Source organism: Saimiri boliviensis, chromosome 4 (genome assembly GCF_048565385.1).
Source record: "Saimiri boliviensis isolate mSaiBol1 chromosome 4, mSaiBol1.pri, whole genome shotgun sequence".
Taxonomy (NCBI): domain Eukaryota; kingdom Metazoa; phylum Chordata; class Mammalia; order Primates; family Cebidae; genus Saimiri; species Saimiri boliviensis.
Window position 1 is genome coordinate 129,883,177 of NC_133452.1, and position 22,055 is coordinate 129,905,231.

A 22,055-nucleotide genomic window follows, 5' to 3' on the forward strand; every position below is an offset into this window, starting at 1 on the left:
AAAGTTTGTACAGTTTTCCTCTGGATATATTTTTACTGCCTATATCTGTATACATGACAATACATAGTATATTCTAAGATAGTTTTTAAAAACTATATATGAATGGTATATAATTAAACTAAAGTAGATTTTTTCAGTCATTTTTGTTGAATTTATCTTTGAGTCATATAAATTAATTTATTAATTATTATATAATTATATTAATTATAGTTAATTATAAATTAATTTAATCATTTTAACCGCTTTGTAGTATTTCGGTGTTGGAATTTATTACACCATTTTATAAGTGTTTCTTTGGATGGGTATGTAGGTTGTTAAGATTGTTTTTCGTTGTTGTTGTTTGAGACAGAGTCTAGCTCTGTCACCCCGGCTGGATTACAGTGGCACAATCATAGCTCACCCACTGTAGCCTAGAACTCGTGGGCTCAAGTCATTCTCCCACCTCAGCCTCCTGAGTAGCTGGGACTACAAGGAATGTGCCATTATGCCTGGCTAATTTTTTTTGTTTTTGGTAGAAACACTGTCTCACTGTGTTGCCTGGGCTGGTCTCAAACTCCTGGACTCAAGCAATTCTTCCACTTTGGCCTCCCAAAGTGTGGGATTACAGGCGTGAGCCACTGTGCCCAGCTGTGTAGGTTTATACAGGTTGTGTAATTAATAGCGTGCGTAAAATCTTCTTAGACGTGTCTCCTTATGCAAATACGGTAAGGTTTTTGACCAGATAAATGCGTAGGGAATACAGTCATTCATTCAGTCTAATCCAGAGCAAGCCGCTAGCTCACTTCAATTCTGTGAAGCCTGGGAGAGGTGGTGAAGCTGCAGAAGGAAGCTGGAAAGTAGCAGAGGAATGGCTCGTAGGTTTAAGGGAAAAAATCGTCTCCATAACACAAAAGAGCAAGGTGCAAGCAGCAAGAGCAAGGTGCAACAGCGAGTGCTGCTGTAGAAGCTGCAGTCAGACATCTGGAAGATTTAACTAAGTTCATTGATGAACATGGCTACACTAAACTTGTAGCACATACCACTGTGTCTGGCAGCATTTTTATTTTTAATTTATCTTTTTTTTTTTTTCTTACAAACAGGGTCCCACTCTGTCACCCAGGCTGGAGTGCAGTGATGTGATCATAGCTCACTGTAACCTTGAACTCCTGGGCACAAGCCATCCTCCCACCTCGGCCTCCCAAGTAGCTAGGACTACAAGTTCAAGCCATGCCTGGCCAATTTTAAAATTTTTTTGTAGAGATGGGGTCTTGCTATGTTGCCCAGGCTGGTCTGAAACTCCTGGCCTCAAACAATTCTCTCACCTCAGCCTCCCAAAGTGCTGGGATTACAGGTATGTACCACTGTGCCTGGCCAGCATTTTAAAATTAAGGTATGTGTATTTATTTTTAAGATATAATGCAATTGCATATTTAATAGACTATAATGGAAACATAACTTTTATATGCACTGGGAAAGCAAAAAAATAATAGTGTGACTTACTTTATAGCAATACTCATTTTATTGCAGTGATCTGCAACTAAACTGAGGTATAAAATATTAACATGCTAAATGAAAATGAAATGAAATTTTTCCATTAAAAGGCAAGAGACTGTCAGATTCAGTCATTCTGGCTGCAGCTTCTGTAGCAGCACTTGCTGCTGGACCTTGCCCTTTTGTGTTAAGCAGATGACTTTTTCCCCGAAATCTTATGAGCCATCCTTTGCTAGTTTCCCTCTCACTTTGGAGGACTATGCAGAAGGATCTAATTCCTCTGTGAAGCCATGAGTGTTCCTTTTCCTTCTGCAGCTTCACTACCTCTCCCGGGCTTCACAGAATTAAAGTGAGTTATCGGCTTGCTCTGGATTAGATTTTGGCTTAAGGAAATGTTATGGTTGGTTTATCGTCTCCCTAGACCACTCAGACTTTCAGCAGTAAGGCTATTAATGCTTTCTGATCATTTTTGTGTTCATTGGAACAGCACTTTAATGTCCTTCAATAACTTTTCCTTTGCATTCACAACGTGGCTAACCTGATACAAAGAGGCCCAGCTTTCATCCTAGCTCAGCTTTCCACCTGCCTTCCTCACTAAGTGTAATTATTTCTAGCTTTTGATATAAAGTGAGACACATTCTACTTTCCCTTTCACTTCAACACTTAGAGGCCATTGTAGGATTATTAACCCAATTTCAATATTGTTGTATCGCAGGGAATAAGGAGGCCAAGAGAAGAAGGAGATAGTTGCGGGGAACAGCGAGTCTATGGAGCAGCTAAAACACACACAAATTACTGAGTTTGCTGTCTTGTATAGGTGCGGTTCATGGCACTTCAAAACAATTACAATAGTAACATCAAAGTTCAACAATCACAGATCACCATAACAGGTATAATAATAGTGAAAAATGTTGAAATATTTTGAAAAATATTTTGTAATTGTGAGAATTACAAACGTGTGACACAGTAACACAAAGTGAACATATGCTGTTAGAAAAGTACCAATGGAGTGATTTTTTTTTCCCAGCCTTTTTGGCCATCCCATTGTTCCCAAGGACTAAGATGCATTCCTTTCAAAGTACTTTGATGATACACGCCCCTTAGCAACCAACCAACCCCTGCCCCACCAACACTCATTGGCTTAGGCTAGAATGAAAAGGTTTGTTCTTTTTTGGTTCAATTTTTTTTTTTTTAAGTAGTTCTTCTTCTTTCTTCTTCTTCTTCCTCTTCTTCTTTTTCTTCTTCTTCTTCTTCTTCTTCTTCCTCCTGCCTGTGAGGTGTGTGTGTATGTGTACACAATCTTGTACATGCATGCCTGAAAAGATTTTACTTTTTTTTGAGTTGGAGTTCTTGCTCTGTCACCCAGGCTGGAGTGCAGTGGTGTGATCTCGGCTCACTGCAGCCTACACCTCCTGAATTCAGGCGATTCTCGTGCCTCAGCCTCCCAAGTAGCTGGGACTACAGGCACCTGCCACCACGCCCAGCTAATTTTTTTATATTTTTAGTAGAGATGGGTTTTCAGCATTGTAGCCAGGCTGGTCTTGATCTCCTGACCTTGTGATTCACCCGACTCAGTCTCCCAAAGTGCTGGGATTGCAGGTGTGCGCCATGCACCCAGCCTCCTAAGTAGTTCTTTCTATGAAGGGCAGTCTCTTAGTCTGAGTGTCATGCTATTTGACTTTACATTTAAATAATATTTATCAAGGCATAGAATTCTAGATTAATAGTTATTTTCCTCAGCACTTTGAAGATTTATTCCAGAGAAGTCTGCTATGGTCCCACTTTTGTTCATTTGTAGGTAATCTTTTTTCTTTTTAGGTACTTTGAAAATTTGCAGTCATTCCTACTTCCTTCATTTGTTTCTAATCTGTTTCATCCATCTATTTTGTTTTTAGTTTAAATGGCTGTGTATCTTTTACTTTTGAAAGTTCACTGCTTGCTCTTTTTTTATTCCATAACATGGAAGTATTGCCCCCTCCCCCATGATGCAGATTAGGTGACAGTGATCTCCAAATTTGACCATTTGCTGTGTTGCTGTTTAAGTATTCTATTGAAAGTTTGCTTACAGATGTCATCTGTGAGGTCATGCCTCTGGGATAATTGTTGTCTGCGTTAAATCTCTTTACCTCCTGAAACGGAAGTAAAGATTTGCTTAGTGTTCTGTGTAAGCATCCCAAACTAGTATTGTTGGAGTCATCTCAGGTACACATGCCTTCTCCACATAAAGAAAAATTTTGGTAGAAGTTGAAGTTAAGCTGACATCCTCTTTTCTAAAGAAGAGTTTGTTGGGGGGACCTCATGTTATAGGTAGTATTGGGGTTTCTGCTGCGTTTTATACTACATTTCTATCTGTGTTTATAGTGACAAAGTTGGTTCTGCTTTTGTTCAGTTTGCTGCATTGCTAGAACCAGAAGTCATTTTGTTTCCTTTGAATTTCTTTTGGACATTTGTGATGGTTTTTTATTGGAAAGATGAAAGAGGTTGAGCATTTAGTGACTGGATGCTTGTTGGTACTTTCTAACCTCTATAATTGTGGGCTGTGAAAGCATCTTCCCAGGGCTCTGGCTTTGAAGGCCATCTGATGGAACCACAGAGCAGTTGCTTTGGAAACATAATATTCTAAACTGTCTCATTGTTTTTCTTTCCCTTCAGGCTTTCCTAAAATAGATAATGTTATTGTGGGAAAATAGATTTTGGAAAAACACTTAAGCAACCTGACAGTTGATTATTGAATTTTATTTGAAAAATTATTTTGTTTACCAAAATACTTTGAAAAAGCTTTTTGCTGTTCTTTTTCCCATGTAGCAGAGGCATAGAGTAGTTGAAACATCTGGTGAAACTAGTACTTACAAGAAACGTCTGATCATTGCCTAAAATACTTTTCACTCTTAGTTTCCTTACAACTAAAATTTGTTGCTGAGAAAGTAACTTTTCTCAGGACCCAAAAGTAAACAGTTAGTTGTCCCTAGTATATCTGACACTGTCCTGAGAGAATGCCTCATGGTAGGGAGAATGGAGAGAAGGATGCAGCCCACACCTCCTTCATTCCTCACCCACACTCAGGGGAGGGGAAGGGAATGCTTTCTACAGAGAGGAAGCCTTGGGGCTGGTCCAGAGCCAGGCTTCACTCCTCTAAACTGGACTTGCAACCCCTGGAGAGATTGGCTCTGCAGCTGGTATAGCTAAGAGCACATCTACAGATCCTCAACTCAAGGGGTTAACTTTGCAAAGCAGGAGTCAGTGGGTAGGCTGGAGACCTTCCTTTAAATGATACAAAGTGTACTTTGGCTGGGACATCGAGCGCCACCTTAGCCCTAGTTGGAAGCAGAAATACTTAACATTTGCCTAAGATCATAGCAAAGACAGATGGTGCCTACTGTATGCCACGTATTGGGCTAATTCATCTAATGCTTATTGCACTCTTTCCTTCCCCTTTCTACAGAAGGCAAGTTCTGGGAGGCCTGAACAGGGAGAAGAACTGCCAGCATAAGAGGGCAGGGCTTCAGTGTTCAGGGGAAATGCCAGACATCCCTGTTTCAGGTTGGGCTGAGGACAGGCTGTTTCTTTGTGCTTTGTTCTAAAGACTTCTAAAGGGTACAGAACCTGTCCTTTTGACTTAGCCAAGAGTATTACATTCAGCTGAAACCCAAGGGTGTTTCTGGTCACAAAGAGAAGAAAAAAACCTTTGGAGATCATGGGTGTGAAATTATCTTAATGGGCATCCTTATGCTCTCGACAGGAAAGCTTTGAAATTTAAAAACCACATGCTTTGACCTGGCACTCCCTAATGGCACTGCCAAGATTGACCAACCAGACCCTAGAGGAAGTAGATACTTTCAGTTTTGAGTAGCTCATGGTTAATTTTAAACAAAACATCTGTGGAAGAAAAACATGCAGCTAAAGGTCTACTTATCCACAGAATTCTTCATGGACAGAGTATCCCTACTGTGCTCTTACTAAGGATTCAGAAACAGATGAAGAAGGGCAAAGCTTGAGGTGCGTTTGGACTGAGAGTCAGGATTCCTTTGTGCTAATTCCAATGGTACCAAGAAGCTGTGTGACCTGGGCTGTACTTCTCAGTCTCTGTTTTTTCATTAAAAATATAAGCTTGTATCAGATCTAAGACATACACACTTGAGGACTCACACAGAAACAATCAAAGCTATGAAAAAGGTTAACCCTATGTATTCTTGGAGATGCTGCCTAGAAAAGCACCTTAGGTCCTGTGATGTAGTTGAACTTGAGTATGGATGGTCTATTTTCCATAACCTTTTCTGCTTAGGGGGTAGTATGCATACAGCTCATCAAGCTTTTTTTTTTTTTCCAATTTTTTTTATTGCATTTTAGGTTTTGGGGTACATGTGAAGAACATGCAAGATTATTGCATAGGTACACACATGGCAGTGTGACGTGCTCCCTTCCTCCCCATCACCTGTATCTGGCATTTTTCCCCCTGCTATCTCTCCCCAACTCCCTACCCCCTGCTGTCCCTCCCTTATTCCCCACTACAGACTCCAGTGTGTGATGCTCCCCTCCCTGTGTCCACGTTTTCTCATTGTTCAACACCCACTGATGAGTGAGAACATGCGGTGTTTGATTTTCTGTTCTTGTGTCAGTTTGCTGAGAATGATGGTTTCCAGGTTCATCCATGTCCCTACAAAGGACACAAACTCATCGTTTTTTATGGCTGCATAGTTATTCCATGGTGTATATGTGCCACATTTTCCCTGTCCAGTCTATCATCAGTGGGCATTTGGGTTGGTTCCTAGTCTTTGCTATTGTAAACAGTGCTGCAGTGAACATTTGTGTGCATGTGTCCTTAACAGTAGAACGATTTATAATCCTTTGGATATATACCCAGTAATGGGATTGCTGGGTCAAATGGAATTTCTGTTTCTAGGTCCTTGAGGAATAGCCACACTATCTTCCACAATGGTTGAACTCATTTACACTCCCACCAACAGTGTAAAAGTGTTCCTATTGCTCCACATCCTCTCCAGCATCTGTTGTCTCCAGATTTTTTTAATGATCACCATTCTAACTGGCGTGAGGTGGTATCTCAATGTAGGTTTGATTTGCATTTCTCTAATGACCAGTGATTCCACAGAAATATAAACCATCATCAGAGATTATTGCAAACATCTCTATGCACATAAACTAGTAAACCTGGAAGATATGAATAAATTCCTGGACACTTGCAACCTCCCAAGCCTAAACCAGGAAGAAGCCAAAACCCTGAATAGACCAATAACAATGTCTGAAGTTGAGGCAGCAATTAAGAGCCTACCACCCAAAAAAAGCCCAGGTCCAGACAGGTTCACCTCCGAATTCTACCAGATGTACAAAGAGGAGCTGGTACCATTCCTCTGAAACTGTTCCAAACAATTCAAAAAGAGGGAATCCTCCCCAAATCATTTGATGAGACCAACATCATCCTGATACCAAAACCCGGCAGAGACTCAACAAGAAAAGAAAACTTCAGGCCAGTATCCATGAACCTAGATACAAAAATCTTCAGTAAAATACTGGCAAGCCAATTGCAACAGCACATCAAAAAGCTTATCCACCATGATCAAGTAGGCTTCATCCCAGGGATGCAAGGCTGGTTCAGCATACGCAAGTTTATAAATGTAATCCACCACACAAACAGAACCAAAGACAAAAACCACATGATTATCTCAATTGATGCAGAGAAGACCTTTGACAGAATTCAACAGCCCTTTATGCTAGAAACCCTTAATAAACTAGGCATTGATGGAACGTATCTCAAAATAATAAAAGCTATTTACGACAAACCAACAGCCAATATCATACTGAATGGGCAAAAACTGGAAGCATTCCCTTTGAAATCTGGCACTAGACAATGATGCCCTCTCTCACCACTCCTATTCAATATAGTATTGGAAGTTCTAGCCAGAGCAATCAGGCAAGAAAAGGAAATAAGGGGTATTCAAATAGGAAAGAAGGAAGGCAAATTGTCTCTGTTTGCAGCTCTTATCACTCAAAGCAGCCAGCCTTCTTTGAAAAGGGGTTATCTTGTTGCTCTGAGATCTTGGGATGCTGATGTTAATCGCTGATAAGGGCCACCCAAGGTGATGTTTCCCTATTTTTTCTTTAAGTGTTTCAAGTGACCTTGTTTCCTGTTTCAGTAGCATTCCAGAAAGTGCCATGGAAATGGTTATCATGTTAAAGGTTACAAATCGTTTGTGGTTAAATGTGTTATTAGATGGGAAAAGTCAACTCCGCATTAAAAATGATTCACTGCCGGCTGGGTGCAGGGGCTCACGCCTGAAATCCCAGCACTTTGGGTGGCCAAGGCGAGCAGATCCCTTCAGCTCAGGGGTTTAAGACCAGCCTGCATAACATGCTGAAACCCCATCTCTACAAAAAAATACAAAAATTAGCTGGGGGTGACAGCGTACACCTGTAGTCCCAGCTACTTAGGTGGAAGGATGGCTTGAGCCCAGGAGGTAGAGGTTGCAGTGAGCTGAGATTGTGCCACTGCATACCAGCCCGGCAACACAGCCAGACACCGTCTCAAAGAAAAAAGACTGACTCCGTGAATTACATCATCCAGAACCAGGTGTGGTACTCACCTAATTTTTTTGCTTTCATTGAAAAGGTGCGTGTAACCATTAGGGGTTATTAACTTTATATCATATGGAGGAAAGAAAGCTTGTAGCTAGCTTTTAATTATAGCTCTTCACATGCTCTTGGCCTAATTAAGGTTTGCTTTACTCCAAGGGTGGAGGAAGCACATAAAGCTTTGCAGTGGTACCGCTTGTATCTCAATTCCTTGAAAAAGCCATGGAAATAATGCCCCTGGGTATTTCTCGGAGTTGGCAATGGTATGGAAAATTGCACAGGTGTTTGTGATGGCCTGCTTTCTCGTTGTAGTATAATCCTGCCCTCCTTCGAGCTGATTGTCAGAAGTCCAAGGTAGACAGACACCTGCCCTTATTTTCAGTACTTCACTTTCTTCAGCCTGCTGAGTCCTGTCACCCTGTATGTCTACTTACATGCAACTTGAAGAATTTCTGGGAAATAGACCAAAACAGCTCTTGGAAAGAAGTCAGGCCTGAGCCCCTAAGGGAAAGCTGGCTAACATGACTTTGACTAGAGGATTGTCCTCTGTGATGTGCTCCTAGTGGGGCTAGAGGAGGGGTCAGTCCTTTGCTTTGAGTGCCTTTGGAGTTCACTACCCATGGACACATTGCTATCTGAGGGGGAGTGGAGGGAGCAGAGCCCTCTACTGCTAACCCATTCTATGGAGGTTTGATGAGGATCTAAGGTGGACCTTCAACTCAGGTCCTTGGTCTTGATTTGTTAAATTATTCTATCCTCTCTGAAGCCAGGGAGATTTGAGAATTTCCATGTTCCCATTATGAAATTGATGATGAAGAGTTTTCATCTTGTGAACAGGGTTCAGATGAATATCATCACAAAGTCAAGCCTAATTTAAAATACTTTCTGGTATTTTAATTTTTCCATTTGCAAAGCAGAAATGAAATGAAGCTCTCTTTTGTTGCTGTACATGAAACATTAGGCCTAGATTTAGGGGAAAGAAATGGCAGTCTTGAACTCTTTGTCATTAGTTAGCAAGTATTTGACATCTCTGGTGCATTAATCTCTGTGCTGGAATATGTTGATGCGGATGCATGAGCTACAGTCACCACCTTTCGAAATCTTACAGAAGGGCACAAGACAGGCCCGTTAACAAAGGAAGCATGTGAGCAAACAGCTACAGGTCCCAGAGAGGTGAGGGTAGAGGAAGGGGAATAGACCTCAGGCTCTATTGCTCAAGGGAGTAATCATGAAGAAAATAGAATTTTAACTGAACTTTGAAGAATAGATAGGATTTTGAGTGCTGGAGATGGGGTACATGGGTGCAGAGAGCATTCTAGTTGAAAAGTTGGTCACTACCAACACTTATGTTTAATCCTATGTACCACATTGGGTGAGACAGGCATTATGTACTTCACTGGGTGAGCCTATGTTTATCCCATTTGAGGACTGAGGAAACTGAAGTTTAAAATTTCGGAATGTTACCCAAGGTCACCTAGCAAAACGTGAGAAAGCTAGGGTTTAATGGGGGGGTTTAATACTCAAACCCATGCTCTTTCCCCTTGGCCACTGTGTAGTGGTTAAGGAAGGGCACGTTTGGAGAATAGGAAGAGGTCCAGTTTGCCTGTAGGTAGGGGAGGAGTGGAAGATAAACTTGGGAGAACATTATGGAAGACTAAATACCTGGACACTGCACCTAGGATTCAGGGTTTTATTCCAACGGCAATGATGAATCACTAGAGGATTTTAAATATGGAAACATGTAATTCAGTGATTTGAGGGGCACAGCGGCCCCAGTAGAAGTGTTAGGTGGCAGTAGCAATGGAGGGAGTGTTGCATTGAAGCATGACGAGGGGAGCTCCTACGGAACCTCAACAGGTGGCAGAGGAATGGTAGGCTTAGGTCAAGTGGAGTGGCACCGAGTGAGCAGCTTCTTGTGTGTGTATCTGGTTTATGCTTCAGGAGTGAAAAAAGCTCACCACCCAACAACCGGGTTTGAGTTCCTTAGCCTCTAAAGACAGCAGGTGTTTTATACATGGTTTCCCCTTCCCCATTTATGGAGTGGAGAGGCAAATGGAATTTTAGATTAACTGGTTTAAAGAGTCAAGGCAATCCCACCTGGATTCCTTCTTAAAAAGAAAGGAAGCATGTGTCCAAGAGTCCCTTCTGCTGAGTTAACAAGACCCTTTCAGTTCGTACTCATCCTTGAGATTGAGGCACCTGTACAGTTACAAGAGAGGATTTGCCCTCTTCTTCTCCAGAGAGCTCCCTTGATTTTCCCCACCCCTGCCAAGGTAAACATTCATGAATGCAGTCATCCACACCTCCACGCGTGCGCACACACCATCCTATTTTAAAACTGACAAAAGCAAAACCAACTCAGGATGTCTCAGGACACCATCAACCAAAATAGTCGCTGGAAAAAACAGCGATGGTAGGTTCCAGATTTAAGATTCATAAAATGGTAAAATTTCCAAAAATACCTCTGATGAAGACAGTCATATGTTAGTAGATTTTTAATTTTGCTAAGAAAAGCTGCTGTTTTAAAAAAGAGTATCTTTTACATTGCACGAATTTATCTTCATGCAAACCTTACTGCATTGTCCTTATTTTTCTCATTCACGGCCGTCCTGTGAATATTTCATCAAGAAGCACCAGTTCCCTTTCTATACCCTCAAGCCACAGGAGGTAGTTCCTTAGTTTCCTCCTGGGGTGGAAAGAAGGACAGCGAAGAGTGCCTTGCGCTAAGCTGACCCTTTCCTCGTGACCCCAGGTGTCAAGAGCACCTGCCAGCTTCCTCCCCTCCACCTCCACTCCACTTTGGATTCAGGCTTTGTGTGTTGCTTCTTAGAACTTCTCATCAGCCTGCATGGATCCTGCTCGACTGACCGTGACTTTAGAGAGTGGCATAAGACTAAAAAGTTAATATATCTTCTAACCAATTACCACCTGGGTACTGATCTCTTTAAAATGTTAACATGAAGTTACAGAAGATTGGAACAAACCCTTTAGAGATAATTTAGTTCAACCTCATCCTTTTACAGTAAACACGACAGCCCACGGGAATTAGCCGACTGGCCCCAGGTGTTGGGCCGGCACTCAAGCCTTCCTCCTAATCCATGGCTCTTCGTCATGAACTGAGCTTCCCCCATGCTAAATCCTTGTGCTCTTCTTTAGCCATGAAAAACCTGTTAACTCTCAGTGCTTTTTTATGTGTAGAGGTGACAGAGCAGAAGCAAAATGACAAGAAGAAAGATAACCAAAGAAAAATCAGATAGAAAGCAGGATACCCAGTGTGAGTGCAGCGGCTGCACCCATTTTGGGCATTTATTTCTGGGGTCATACTGGGTGGAAATCTTACATGGTGTCTTCAGATCCTCGTAATCGCCTCTTGTTCCCTGGGAAGAATCTCTGTTGCTCGCCAAGCTAAACTCTTGTGTTTAAGGACAGGGAACACAAGAATTGGGGTGCAGGCTCTACATCACAGCCCTGCAGTTATCTCTGGCCCATTGACGGGGGTGGGCCAGTGGTAACTGCCAGGCTGTAGTGTAGAGCCTGCACCCCAATTCTGGGATCCTCTCTGTGATAGCACAGTGCCTACTGTGCTGCAAGTGATTCTGAGGCATGGACACAATTTGTTCAGTCTGTGAAGCCTAATTCATGGATCCAGATGATTGTACCACAACAGAAAATGATGAACTCACCCTCAGGTAATTCTGATGCTGCACACTCAAGTTTGAGGAACAGTGGCTTAGGGAAAGCGGCCAGAGGCCTCTGCGAGGCAGAGCAAGTCGCCTGTAATTGGATTGGTCTGAGCACATGTACTAGGACCAAGGAGGTGAAAGGCTGAGGGTTCTTGCAGAGAGGCAGCATGGTAAAGGAGGGTCTCTGAGGGCAGCAGCCGTGGAGTGCCTTTCAAGCCCACCCCTTAGGAAATTGAGGCTAAAGTCCTTAAAGCATTCCTTTTGTTTATACTTCCCTACAGTTGTTTTCTCTCAGAGCAAACTTGGCTCAGCACAGCCCAAGGTAAATTTTCACAGATTCTGCAACTAATAAAGTTCAATCAGGACTTTACATGGCTCTGACGCTGTTGGTGACTGGCTTTTTCTTCTTTTTTAGTTAGTAACAGGCGTATGGGAAGGCAAATACAACTTCTTCTGTCAGGGCACACGCACCGCAGGAGAATCAGATATGAAGGTACTGTCTCTTTTTCAGAAACTTTATGTGTTGGGTTTTTTAAATAAAGGAATTGTATAAAATACAAAATGGCCCATAACCTCACTGCCCAGGCAGTCCCTGTTGACTTTTTTAAAAGAATAAAAAAAGCAGTATATACACATGGTATGAATATTTGAACATGAAAGGTATAAAATAAAAACTAAAGCATCCCTCTCTGTAAAAATAACTCATGTTAACTGTTGGCAGGAAAAATCACATGCATTTGTCAGTATATTTAAACAAACAGAATCATAAGAGCAGTGTCTTAAATTTTTTAAATGGTTCATCTAAGTACTTTTTTTTCCGAGTAGTGGTGTTAAAAATAAAACCTGACTTCCACTCATGAGGTTTCTTTTAAATCAGAGGCTGATAGTCGCAGCTCAGCATGGGCAGTCATCTCTTTAGAGCACCTGTTTGACATGTTTAATTGGGCAGAGACCTGACCCTGAAGGTTCTGATTCCTTTTCTTCTGTGTCTCATATCAGATCAGCTGCCCCACGCCAGCCCCTGAAATCAAAAGCGTTTTTCGGATGTTTTTTCTCTGCTAATGGCTCTGCAGGCTGCTTCCAGAGGGAATAGACAGACTTCAAGGTTTTGAACCTTGAGCCTCCTGTTTTTGTTAGTCTTGAAGTGTGTCAGGGACCTTTTTAAAATATTCCCTGAAGTCATTTCAAACCCCTCCTGCTGTCCCAACCCAATCATGTTCTTTGATTAAAGATACTTGGAGACTGACCAGAGGTCCAGCCACTCAAGGACATTAAGAGCCGTTGGGCCACTCGGGTTTCTCCGAGGTGACATCAGATTTTTGGATGTTAGTGAAACATGTCAGCGGCAATATTCCACAGAAGCCATGAGGATAAGCCTTAAATCTTTGACCCTTTCCTCTTAGATTATCCGTGTCCTCTGGTGGTACTACTTCTCCAAACTCATAGAGTTTATGGACACCTTCTTCTTCATCCTGCGCAAGAACAACCACCAGATCACAGTCCTGCATGTCTACCACCATGCCTCGATGCTGAACATCTGGTGGTTTGTGATGAACTGGGTCCCCTGTGGCCACTGTAAGTATGAGACACAGGGACTTGGGGAATAGGTGTGAGCAGGAAAGAGTTGAAATGAAGGCTTTCAGAAAAGGTGCTGTTTCTCTAAATATCTAGGTCAGGCTTTCAGCTTTGTGTTCAAGTTGCTTTTAATGATGGTTTATGTGCCTACGCACACAAAACTGTTTTTTTTTGGTTAAGTAAACTTTTCTGTGCTGATTGGGCAAGATGAGGTAGATGCCACTGGGGACATAGTAGTAGATACAGGCTGCACGTGGTGGCTCACACCTGTAATCCCAGCACCTTGGGAGGCCGAGGCAGGTGGATCACGAGGTCAGGAGTTCCAAGACTAGCCTGGCCAATATGGTGGAACCCCATCTCTACCAAAAATACAAAAAAATTAGCCCTGCGTGGCATCAGGCTCCTGTGATCACAGCTATTCAGGAGGCTGTGGCAAGAGAATCACTTGAACCTGGGAGGCAGAGGTTGCAGTGAGCTGAGACCACGCCCATAACCTCATATGGGCGTGGTCTCCAGCCTGGGTGACAGAGTGAGACTGTCTCAAAAAAAAAGAATAGGCACAATGTTCTCTGTCTTGGAGGACAACTGTTCCATATTCTTTCTGATCCTTCTCTACAGTGTGGAAGTGTTTGACAGGGGCAGGCAAGGAAAATAGGATCACACTGTTGCTTGAGTACCAGGGAGCAAGGCTCATTTTGAAATACAGCTTTAGCTGTCATGCGTTAAGAAGTCTCCACATGTTCTCACAACCCTCATATTCCTGAAGCATGGTGATCTGGGTGTCTTCTGTAACAAGCACCAAAACTTGATATAAATTCTCTAAGGCTGTACCTGGTTTTTGGAAAGCTTGTAGTCTAAAGTTTCTTAAAATTTTCAGAGATCGCCACCTTCAGATTTAGTCTGGGAATTTTAGCAAATGTCTCAATCAAAAATCCTGTCATCTCAACACTGAAGAATTTAACTGAGAACCTATGAGCCTATTTGTGGATATTTTTTCTCTAGGATAGCACTGCCCTTGATTACCTGCGCTGACCAAGATTCACAACGTCATGGAATTCTAGAACTAGGAAAAAAAAAAACTTTCTAAATACAGATCCTTTGGGCTTGGGAGGAAACTGAAACCACAGAAAGGTGGGAAGAGCTGGGTCTTTATGCTTCCTCTTCCTCCCACTGTCACAGCGGATGATGGTGGATCAACTGACATAACTTTCTAATAGAAACAGCCCCTCCCTGCATTTGAAGAGTGCGTTAAATTTTTAGAGAACTTTTAGGAGGACAGATTTAATTAGCTCCACTTGGCCCATGAGAAACTGAACCAGGGAGTGGATGTGATGTGTCCAAAATCACACAGCCAGCTCCTGTCATAGCCAGGAGTAGAAACTTCCCTAACACCAGGCTTGTACACTTCCAGCTGCACAGGGAAAAGCAAGGTAGCTTTGATTGGTTGTTGACTGTCGAGGAGGACAGGGTCTGAAAAAAGAATTAGTGGTCCTACTAGATATTGAAAATGATGTGATAAGATGGCTCTTTTATCTCTAAGGAGCTAGACTCTTGACTTTGTTTTTAATAAAAATGTATGACCTCAGCACTGCAGTCCTGGGGAATAATTAGAAGGTGGCTTCAAAGACCTCTCTAAACGCCAGCAAATGTATAGAAACAGCCATTTTTGAGCATGTTGCCCATCAGCTGTCTTCCTCCAGCCTTCAGAGAGCATGTCTGAGGCAGTTGTGCACATAAAGAAAAGCAGCTGCCTCTGGGAGTTGGGGAGATCTGGCCACAAAGCCTGTAGGTGCCGGAGTGGTGCAGGTGGTGTCGTGGCTTCGTGTCAGATGCCCCACTGGCAGCTACAGCTGACCCCTGGGCTCCGAGCCTCCTGGTGGCTGCCTGCCCAAGTGGAAATTGAATTCTCATTACACATCCATGCAGTGCTTGCTGCTGCAGTGTTTTTCAGCCCTGTTGGAAATCATCTCTTTTTCTGATTCAAAAAGAATCTTGGATTTCCACCCACCTCTCGTTCTGTTTAAAACACTGATAACATTCTCCTTTCCAAATCCCTCTGTCCCTGCAGCTTATTTTGGTGCCACACTTAATAGCTTCATCCACGTCCTCATGTACTCGTACTATGGTTTGTCGTCCGTCCCTTCCATGCGCCCATACCTCTGGTGGAAGAAGTACATCACTCAGGGGCAGTTGGTGAGTGACTTGGCCTCTTTCCCCCAGGAATTGCTTCCTGGTGGATCCAGACCTCTTCCTGGCTTTATTGTTATGTAATAATATCTAAGAATCTGCCTCTTCTCCACCCTTTCTCATTCGATATAATTAAATTCCTTGAAGTGGGTAGATAGGGAATTTTCTTATTTTGACTTGATAGTGAAACTGTGACCATGGATGTACAGCTAGTTGAATTGTAGAAAGAGGGCTAGAATCTAATTTGCCAACTTCAGGTTCAGCTCTTCTGAGTTTGTGCACATAAGCACATAAGCATGTCTCTGTGTGTGTGTGTGTGTGTGTGTGTGCGTGTGTGTGTGTGTGTTTTCTAATTATAGTCCAAAATCCAAAATGAAAATTATGTGTTCTCTGGGGGGTTTAGAAGGAGCTGTAGAGTAGTATTGAGTCCAGGGTCTCTGTAGCCTATTACTGGACAGCAAGGATACTTGTCTGGCAGGTATGGGTGACCCCCCAGCCCCCGTGCAGTGGAGCACCTGTTCGTGAGGATGGCATGTTTGCTCCAGTTAACAGCTCCCTGCCTTGGTTTACTGCCAGGGCCAGGCCACTTCACCTGATACTTCCCACCATCCTTTATTAAGCCTTCTCCATTTATCAGTGTATTAGAGGTAACCTCTTTCTCTCATGAATTCTTTTATGAACTAATTAATACTACTACTGCTCAGGTTAAACACTCACATGTTTAGCACATGTTGGGCACTCATACTAAGTAAATGATTTTACATAGATTGTTCCAGTAGCCTGATTTTATATTATTGTCCCCAGGTCAGGCACAGTGGTTCACGCCTGCAATTGCAGCATTTTGGGAGGTTGAGACAGGAGAAGGATCGCTTGAGGCCAGGAGTTTAAGACCAGCCCAGGGAACATAGAGACCCTGTCTCTACCAAAAATACCCTATATTATTGTTCCTATTTTATAGATGACACTGAGACAATAGGCCAAAGCTAGCTGTCTGAGGGGTGTGGACCTTAAACCCTTTGCCCTTGCCTTGCCTTATGTACACATTTTTCTAAAAAGACCGAGCTGATTCAGATCCCTTCAAGTCAATTATGATTTTCCAATATTTAAAAATAACAATCTGAAAAAAAGGTCTGAGAAAATCTTCCGAGCAACTTAAGTGTTTGACATTTCATTATCACCTCTCTGCCAGCTGCTGTACAGTCCTTGTTAATTTTTTCTCACCCACCTGTGAAAAAGGAAAAATGTTGATTAACCTCCTTGTTATACTTACGGAGAAACGATGCAGAAATTGATTTATACCACACAGTTTTGGGTCTGGTGGAAGCCGAATTTAAAAAAACAAACTGGCAAAGTTTGTTTTTTTGGTCTCCTGTTAGGCTCTGTACTTTTAGATGGAAGATTAAACTTACCCAGGTCGTCAGGATTTATTTTAAACAGCACTCCCAGTTACTCCTCAGCCTGCAGTGCTAACCTTAAAAAAGAGAAGGCAGACACCCAGGCACAGTGGTTATGGCTTGGAGTCCCAGTTACTCAAGAGGCTGAGTTAGAAGGATATCTCGAACCTAGGAGTTCGAGGCCACCCTGGGCAACATAGCAAGACCCTGTCTCAAAAATTAAAAAAAAAAAAATAAAACTCTACATAGAAACATTGGAGCTGCCAGAAATACAGTGCACAGAGTCCAGACCTTTTAAAACATTTTTTTCCACCCTTTCCCTAAGCAGTTCACATGCATTTCAAGCTTTACTCATCAAAAATAATCAATGCACTTAACATTGTTTGCCAGTAAGGGTTTAAATCTACTCATCAGCCTTCACCAAACCAGAAGGGTACATGAATAAGAAGTTGAAAGAATGTCCAGCCAGATGGCACGTCCTGCAGTGATGTTATCAGTGCCCTTTAAACATACGCGCTCACTCTTCCTTCTTCTCCAAAAATAAAAACAAAACAAAAAGTTTCATCTCTCTACATTGTGTCCTTGAATTTTGGAGAAGGTAGTTTAAGTAACTTGGAGGACAGAGGAAGAATATACACAAGACAAACACACCTAGAGTTTAGGAGAAGTGTATGTGTTGTGTTCATCAAGTGACTGACTGCTGCACCTGCAGAAAGGGTACTAAGTGTTGATTCAGAAACTGAGATGATGCTGGTAAAAAGTCTGCCTTGTGTGGCGCCGCCTGCATGCACTGTCCCTACTCAGCTGTGTCCCCTCTGTTCCCCTAGCTTCAGTTTGTGCTGACAATCATCCAGACCAGCTGCGGGGTCATCTGGCCATGCACGTTCCCTCTTGGTTGGTTGTATTTCCAGATTGGATACATGATTTCCCTGATTGCTCTCTTCACAAACTTCTACATTCAGGTAAATCTCACTCTTCTCTGGCACTCGGTATCTGGGGCCTTTACCAACAAAGGCCCTCATCTGTTCACTTAATGGGCATGTGGAGCCCTTGCTGGGTGACAGGCTCTGGCCTCTCATGGAGTCACTATGACAAGGCAACCCCTGCCTCTAGGGGCTCACAGCTCACTGGAAGACACTCTCGAGCCCTGTTGTAGAGCCTGGGTGGGGAAGTCCTGGGATTCCCCTGGGAAATGGAAAACTGTGCAGCAGAACCCTGTGCAGCTTCCCTCTGACCTGCAGCAGAGACATGAGAGGTGATTTCAGTCCGAAATCTCTCAGTTCACTACCGTGAACGTCATGGCTAAATGAAATTTCGGAGGAGATTTTTATCATAGTCATCAGATACTGAGACCTGCTTTTTCGTCCCAGCTTTCTTAAACACTCAGTCCTCAGGTGTAAGGATTCAGTTCATTCCTAAGCATATGATCTGGTAACGTAGGTCTTGCTCACAGAAAGGCCCATTTAGGGCAGATCATCTCCAGTGGAGCCTGACCACATTGCAACCACTGCTGATTGTCCTGCCATGCGTCACGCTCGGGTGACATGGGTCCTGCCATGGTTGCCAGTGCCTTGTAGCCATAAGGCCTGCTCATCTGGGCAAAACACGGAGGTCAGGAGCAAGGGCAGAGGTTGCGAGTCCTGAGGCTCAGACATCTGTCCTTTCCTCCTGTGTGCCCACAGGCACCTGTGTGTGGCTTGAGTTCAAGTTGAGGTCATACACTTCTGGGCTTCGTAGTTCATGGCTGCGCTGTGGGACATACACCAGGTACAAGGAAGGTGAAAGGATAGGACCCAATGAAGCTGAAATCACATTTATTCTAACTGCTTACGGCAGCACAGTACTTTGTTCATGAAGGCTGAGATAGTCACTGAGGCAGTGAGGAAATTTTGAAGATGAACAAGGGATGTGGGTGTTGAGAGAGCTACTGCCAGGTGAGAAAGACCAATTTGGCCACATAACCCCTGTCGTCGGTCATCCAAATACTAAAAGGCAAAGCAGAATAAGTGTAAATTGAATTTTCTACGTGACATTTTAAATGGCATTTCTTTTGCAGCCTATGATTCAGTTAACTTACCTCAGGCTAAGCCTCAAAAAAAAAAAAAGGAATGAAACCAGTGACAAAAAATTTAATCATGGATACTTGACTACAGAACTTTCTCCTTGATAAGATTTGATCTTAAAAGGAAACTAGGCCTAGTATTAGGGTTGCAGTTCCCAGTAAAGTTCCCTGTAAAGAAAACCGTCCTTGGCCGTTTGGCTCTCATCTGTCCTTACACATTTTAGACCTACAACAAGAAGGAGGCCTCCCGAAGGAAAGACCACCTGAAGGACCACCAGAATGGGTCTGTGGCTGCCGTGAACGGACACACCAACAGCTTTTCACCCCTGGAAAACAATGTGAAGCCAAGGAAGCTGCGGAAGGATTGAAGACAAAGGATGAAACCCTCCAGACCACGTCATCTGATTGTAAGCACAATATGAGTTGTGCCCCAATGCTCGTTAACAGCTGCTGTAACTAGTCTGGCCTACAATAGTGTGATTCATGTAGGACCTTTTTCATCAATTCAAAACCCCTAGAAAACGTATACAGATTATATAAGTAGGGATAAGATTTCTAACATTTCTGGGCTCTCATTGACCCCTGCGCTAGACTGTGGAAAGGGAGTATTATTGTAGTATACAACACTGCTGTTGCCTTATTAGTTATAACATGATAGGTGCTGAATTGTGATTCACAATTTAAAAACACTGTAATCCAAACTTTTTTTTTTATCTGTAGGTCATGCATGTGATTGTAAATGTAAATTTGTACAATGTTGTTATGGTAGAGAAACACACATGCCTTAAAGTTTAAAAAGCAGGGCCCAAAGCTTATTGGTTTAAATTAGGGTATGTTTCAAGTTTGTATTAATTTGTAATAGCTCTGTTTAGAAAAAAATCAAAGACCATGATTTATGAAACTAATGTGACATATAATTTCCAGTGACTTCTAGATGTGAAACCAGACACGGCACCTTCAGTTTTATACTATTGGCTTTGAATCAAGCAGGCTCAAATCTAGTGGAACAGTCAGTTTAACTTTTTAACAGATCTTATTTTTTTATTTTGATTGCCACTATTAATAATGTAAAAAGGGGGGGGGGGCTCTAAAGCAGTCTTGATGAAACTTAAATATATATTCTTTGTCCTCAAGATTTTAGGAAGGGTGTAGGGCGAGTAGGCCATTTTTAATTTCTGAAGTGCTAAGTGTTTTTATACCGCAAACACAAAGTCCATTTTGCTTTCCCACCAGTGCGAGAGAGGATATATACTTTTCAAGAGAGATGATTGCGTCTTTACCGTTTGACAGAGTCCCATAGATGACCAATGGGGAACTGGTTGCCAGGGTCTAAATTTGGATTGATTTCTGTACTGTTAATCTGTTTTGACACAGACTTCCTTGTAAAATGTGCCTAGTTTACCAAAATTAACAAAGTGGGGGGAAAAGGACTTTAAAAATTTTTAAGGTAAAATCAAGCGTAGCTACAGCATAAGAGAATTGAGAAATTTGATAGGGGTAACTTGTTTAATGTATATCTAATAGTACTTGTAATTTCTTTCTGCTTAGAATCTAAAGATTTGTTTAGAACCTATTGTTTAAAATTATAGACTGCTTATCATAGAATCATGTCTCACACATTTGAGGCAGTGGTCAAACAGATAAGGCCTATGATGTGTGTCATTTTAAAGTGTTGGAATTTAGCCTCTGAATACCTTCTCCACTGGGAGAAAGATATTCGTGGAACCACTCATGACATATCTTAGAAGGTCATTGACAATGTATAAACTAATTGTTGGTTTGATATTTATGTAAATATCAGTTTACCATGCTTTAATTTTGCACATTCATATTATAGGGAATCTACTGGTTCTCTTAGTCTTGTGGGTTTTCTGTTTGAAAAGGAGTCATGGCATCTGTTTACATTTACCTTATCAAACCTAGAATGTGTATATTTATAAATGTATGTCTTCATTCCTAGGTACTAATTTGCAGGTGTCTTTACATATTTCAATACAGAAATTATAACATTCAATAGTGTGCTGTCAAAAGTGTGCTTAGCTCACCTGGATATACCCACATTGTTAAATGTCTAAACAGTAATCATTAAAACATTTTTGATTACCTGTGCCTGCGTTTTACATTTTTTGTGCTGCCAATTCTGAAGAACCGGAGAAAAATCAACTTAATTCACCCTCTAGGAACTTAACAAAAATGGATGTAAATAATTCAGTTTGAAAGGTCATATTATTGCTTAGTTCTCATGAGGAGGGACCCTGCATAATAGGACGGAGTGGTGGTTTCCACTCTAATGCTGTCCTCTCTACCTCCTCCAGGTAATCCCACTAAAGGTTCCAACACTAAACGTGCTCCTTTATCCTTCCTTCCATTGGCCCCAGTCTCTCCATTTACCCCAAGAATGTTAGAATTACTTTCCTATGTCTAGATCATAGGTCTGCAAAATTTTTTTTCTGGAAAGAACCAGTTGGAAAATGTTTCAGGCTTTGCAGGACATACAGTCTCTGTTGCAGCCACTTAACTGTGTCATCGTGGAGCGCAAAAACAGCCAGAGATAATATGTAAATGAATGGGCATGTCTGTGTTCTAATCAGACTGTATATACAAGCTTGGACAACACAGCAAGACCCCATCTCTACAAAAATTTTTTTTAAATTAGCTGGGCATAGTGGTATACACCAGCAGTCCCAGCTGCTCAGGAGGATGAAGCCACAGATCGCTTGAACCCATGAGTTCGAGGTTATGGTGAGTTAGGATCATGTGACTGCACTCCAGCCTGGGCAACACAGTGAGACCCCATCTATTTAAAAAAAAAAAAAAAAAAAAAAAAAACACTTTATTTACAAAAGAGAAGGCCTGTGCCCATAGTTTGCTGACCTCTACTGTTGAGTAATAAGGTTCCCTCCTCTTTGACCTAAAGCTCAATCATTTTCTTTGCCAAATACCATTTTATGTCCCAGGTTGTGGCCCTTCCCAGCCTATCCCACTCTGTTTCACTAAACAGGTACACTCATTTCTACAACAGGAAGGAGGAAATGGATGGTCCATCTTCCTTCCCTCTATTTCATACCATATGGTCCCCAGTACAAGCTCAGTCTTGGC

At 42.2% G+C, this 22,055-nt stretch overlaps 1 protein-coding gene across 4 annotated transcripts in view; it reads left to right on the forward strand.

Annotated features, from left to right (window-relative positions):
- Positions 1–21,059, forward strand: part of LOC101047560 (very long chain fatty acid elongase 5) — a 78,027-nt gene extending 56,968 nt beyond the window's left edge. For 2 of the 4 annotated variants that reach the window (XM_039466530.2, XM_074398200.1), the window contains 5 exons: positions 12,154–12,231; positions 13,142–13,313; positions 15,382–15,506; positions 17,722–17,856; positions 19,181–19,334. In XM_039466530.2, coding sequence (XP_039322464.1) covers positions 12,154–12,231; positions 13,142–13,313; positions 15,382–15,506; positions 17,722–17,856; positions 19,181–19,324 — 654 coding nt within the window. In that variant the 3' untranslated portion in view covers positions 19,325–19,334. Of the gene's footprint in view, positions 1–12,153; positions 12,232–13,141; positions 13,314–15,381; positions 15,507–17,721; positions 17,857–19,180 lie in introns of all 4 variants that reach the window. The other 2 variants (XM_074398199.1, XM_074398201.1) reach the window with 2 other exon arrangements.
- The last annotated feature ends 996 nt before the right edge of the window (positions 21,060–22,055 follow it).